At 31.6% G+C, this 1,861-nt stretch overlaps 1 protein-coding gene across 1 annotated transcript; it reads right to left on the bottom strand.

Annotated features, from left to right (window-relative positions):
- Positions 1-833: 833 nt before the first annotated feature.
- Positions 834-1,480, bottom strand: LOC114271631 (BON1-associated protein 2). Its single transcript, XM_028213241.2, has one exon. The coding sequence runs from the start codon at positions 1,435-1,437 to the stop codon at positions 901-903; it is 537 nt and encodes a 178-aa protein (XP_028069042.2). The 5' UTR covers positions 1,438-1,480; the 3' UTR covers positions 834-900.
- Positions 1,481-1,861: the final 381 nt, after the last annotated feature.

Raw genomic sequence — 1,861 nt, forward strand, 5'->3', positions numbered from 1 at the left:
TTCCTTTTTAATATATCATTTTGTCCTTGATTTCTGTTTAATTTCTCAACGAACATTATCAATTGAACTAAATTAAAATAATGCAAAAAATTAAAGAATATAATTAATATAATTGAAACAATAAACAAATTATAGAGTCTGTGGATATAATTTACTCCCAAAAAAAAAAAATTAGCATTTCAATACAATCCATTCTCATCAATTGTAGTACATAGAATGAATTCCTAACACCATTTTTCTTTTGATAAACATAATTTCAAGAAGTGAGTTGTTATATATTATCAAATTATTTTATTTAAACTCATCACTTCGGATCCAACTTTTTCATATAACTTAGTCTTTATTATTTTTTAAGGATAGTGAATTAATTATATAAAATAATTTTGATCATACATATTTTATGGTGAGATTACTAATGAAATATACATCAATTTCATTCAGATTCTGTAATCAATTATGTAAATCAAGATACTTGAATTGGACTCATATTTGACTTGTTAAAAGTTAGATTGAGTTATTAAAAGGTTATTGAAGATTGACTTGTTTATAAACAACTTACGTTTGAACATAATTCAACTCATTAAGTTTTCAAATTAAATTTGAACAAATTATTATTAAGCTTAATTTGTGTCCAGATTGTTAAAAGTTATCAACTCGTAAATAAGTCAATTACTCATACAAATTCAAATCAATGTTTGGTTCATGAATTTAAATAAGAATTTAAAAAAAGAAAAAAAAAACATATTAATAAAATATAATTATGCTTTACCTATATTTTATAAAATAAAATAAAAAATTCCTTTTAAATTCATAAACCAAACAAACGCTTACCATCGTAAATCCATAGTATTTATTAGACCATGCTCGCCACCATCCGTCAACACCATATGCTAATTTGACCTAATGCCTATACCTCACCGGAACTCCGGTGACAATCCCACCAAAATCCTTCTCCGCCCCCGGACCTCCCGTCCACCGCCGCGAATAAGAAGCCACGGCAGCACATGAGCCACCGCTAATGGCGGTTTCCGGCACCTTCACTCTCGCCGATAGATTAATTATCCCATTCTTCTCCCCGCGACGGTTCCATAACCGATAACTCAAAAACTGCAAACAATTTTCCGGCACGTACCCTCCGGTGAAGTCCGTCACAGGAATTCTTGCCGTTCCGATGATTTTATCACCTGAATAATAAGTCTTGCAATGGACTTCCACTGTGACAAAATGCATGCCGTGGACAGGCATGTCTACAACAAGCTTTTCGTTCCAGGTAGGGTGGGTCCCGCTTTCTGTGTCTGTTGTCATTCGGACAGTCTCAGAATCTGTCCGAACGACAACAAACACATAATTCTTTTTCAGTGGCCATCTCCGGCCGATTCGCAGGCGTTCGCCCGAGATTACGGTGACTTCTAGAGAGCGTGGAGTTGTTGTTGCCATGACAAAGCCTGTAACGATCAATGTAGAGAGAGAGAAGATTGAAGATGGGTTAATGGTCTGTTGAATTATATAAAGAGTAGGCTTTTGTTTTTAAGGAAGTTGCGAGAAAGGAGAGAGAAAGTGGTGAGTTGATTATGAAATTCTATGTTTTGCCCTAACTCGTCCAAAAAAGTAAAAAGGACTCTAAAATTCTATTCACAGGCGGTGTTTGGAAAGTTAAATTTTGACTTTTTTTGTTAAAATTTATAGTAGACAAAATAAGTTAAAATAGTTAATAAGATAAAAATTCATATTAAATTCATAATTATTTTATTTTTTCTTTTATAAATATTATATCCAATTAATAAAAATTCAACATTCTTTCCAAACACAAAAGTTTTAACCTTCTAAAATAATCACAAACTAAAATAACTTACTAAAATAA

The sequence above is a fragment of the Camellia sinensis genome, chromosome 2 (assembly GCF_055761805.1).
Source record: "Camellia sinensis isolate YWXY chromosome 2, ASM5576180v1, whole genome shotgun sequence".
NCBI classification, from domain to species: domain Eukaryota; kingdom Viridiplantae; phylum Streptophyta; class Magnoliopsida; order Ericales; family Theaceae; genus Camellia; species Camellia sinensis.

Bases quoted from the DNA above. Each gene is read 5' to 3' on its own strand.
- LOC114271631 (XM_028213241.2), bottom strand. From the start codon at position 1,437: ATGGCAACAACAACTCCACGCTCTCTAGAAGTCACCGTAATCTCGGGC.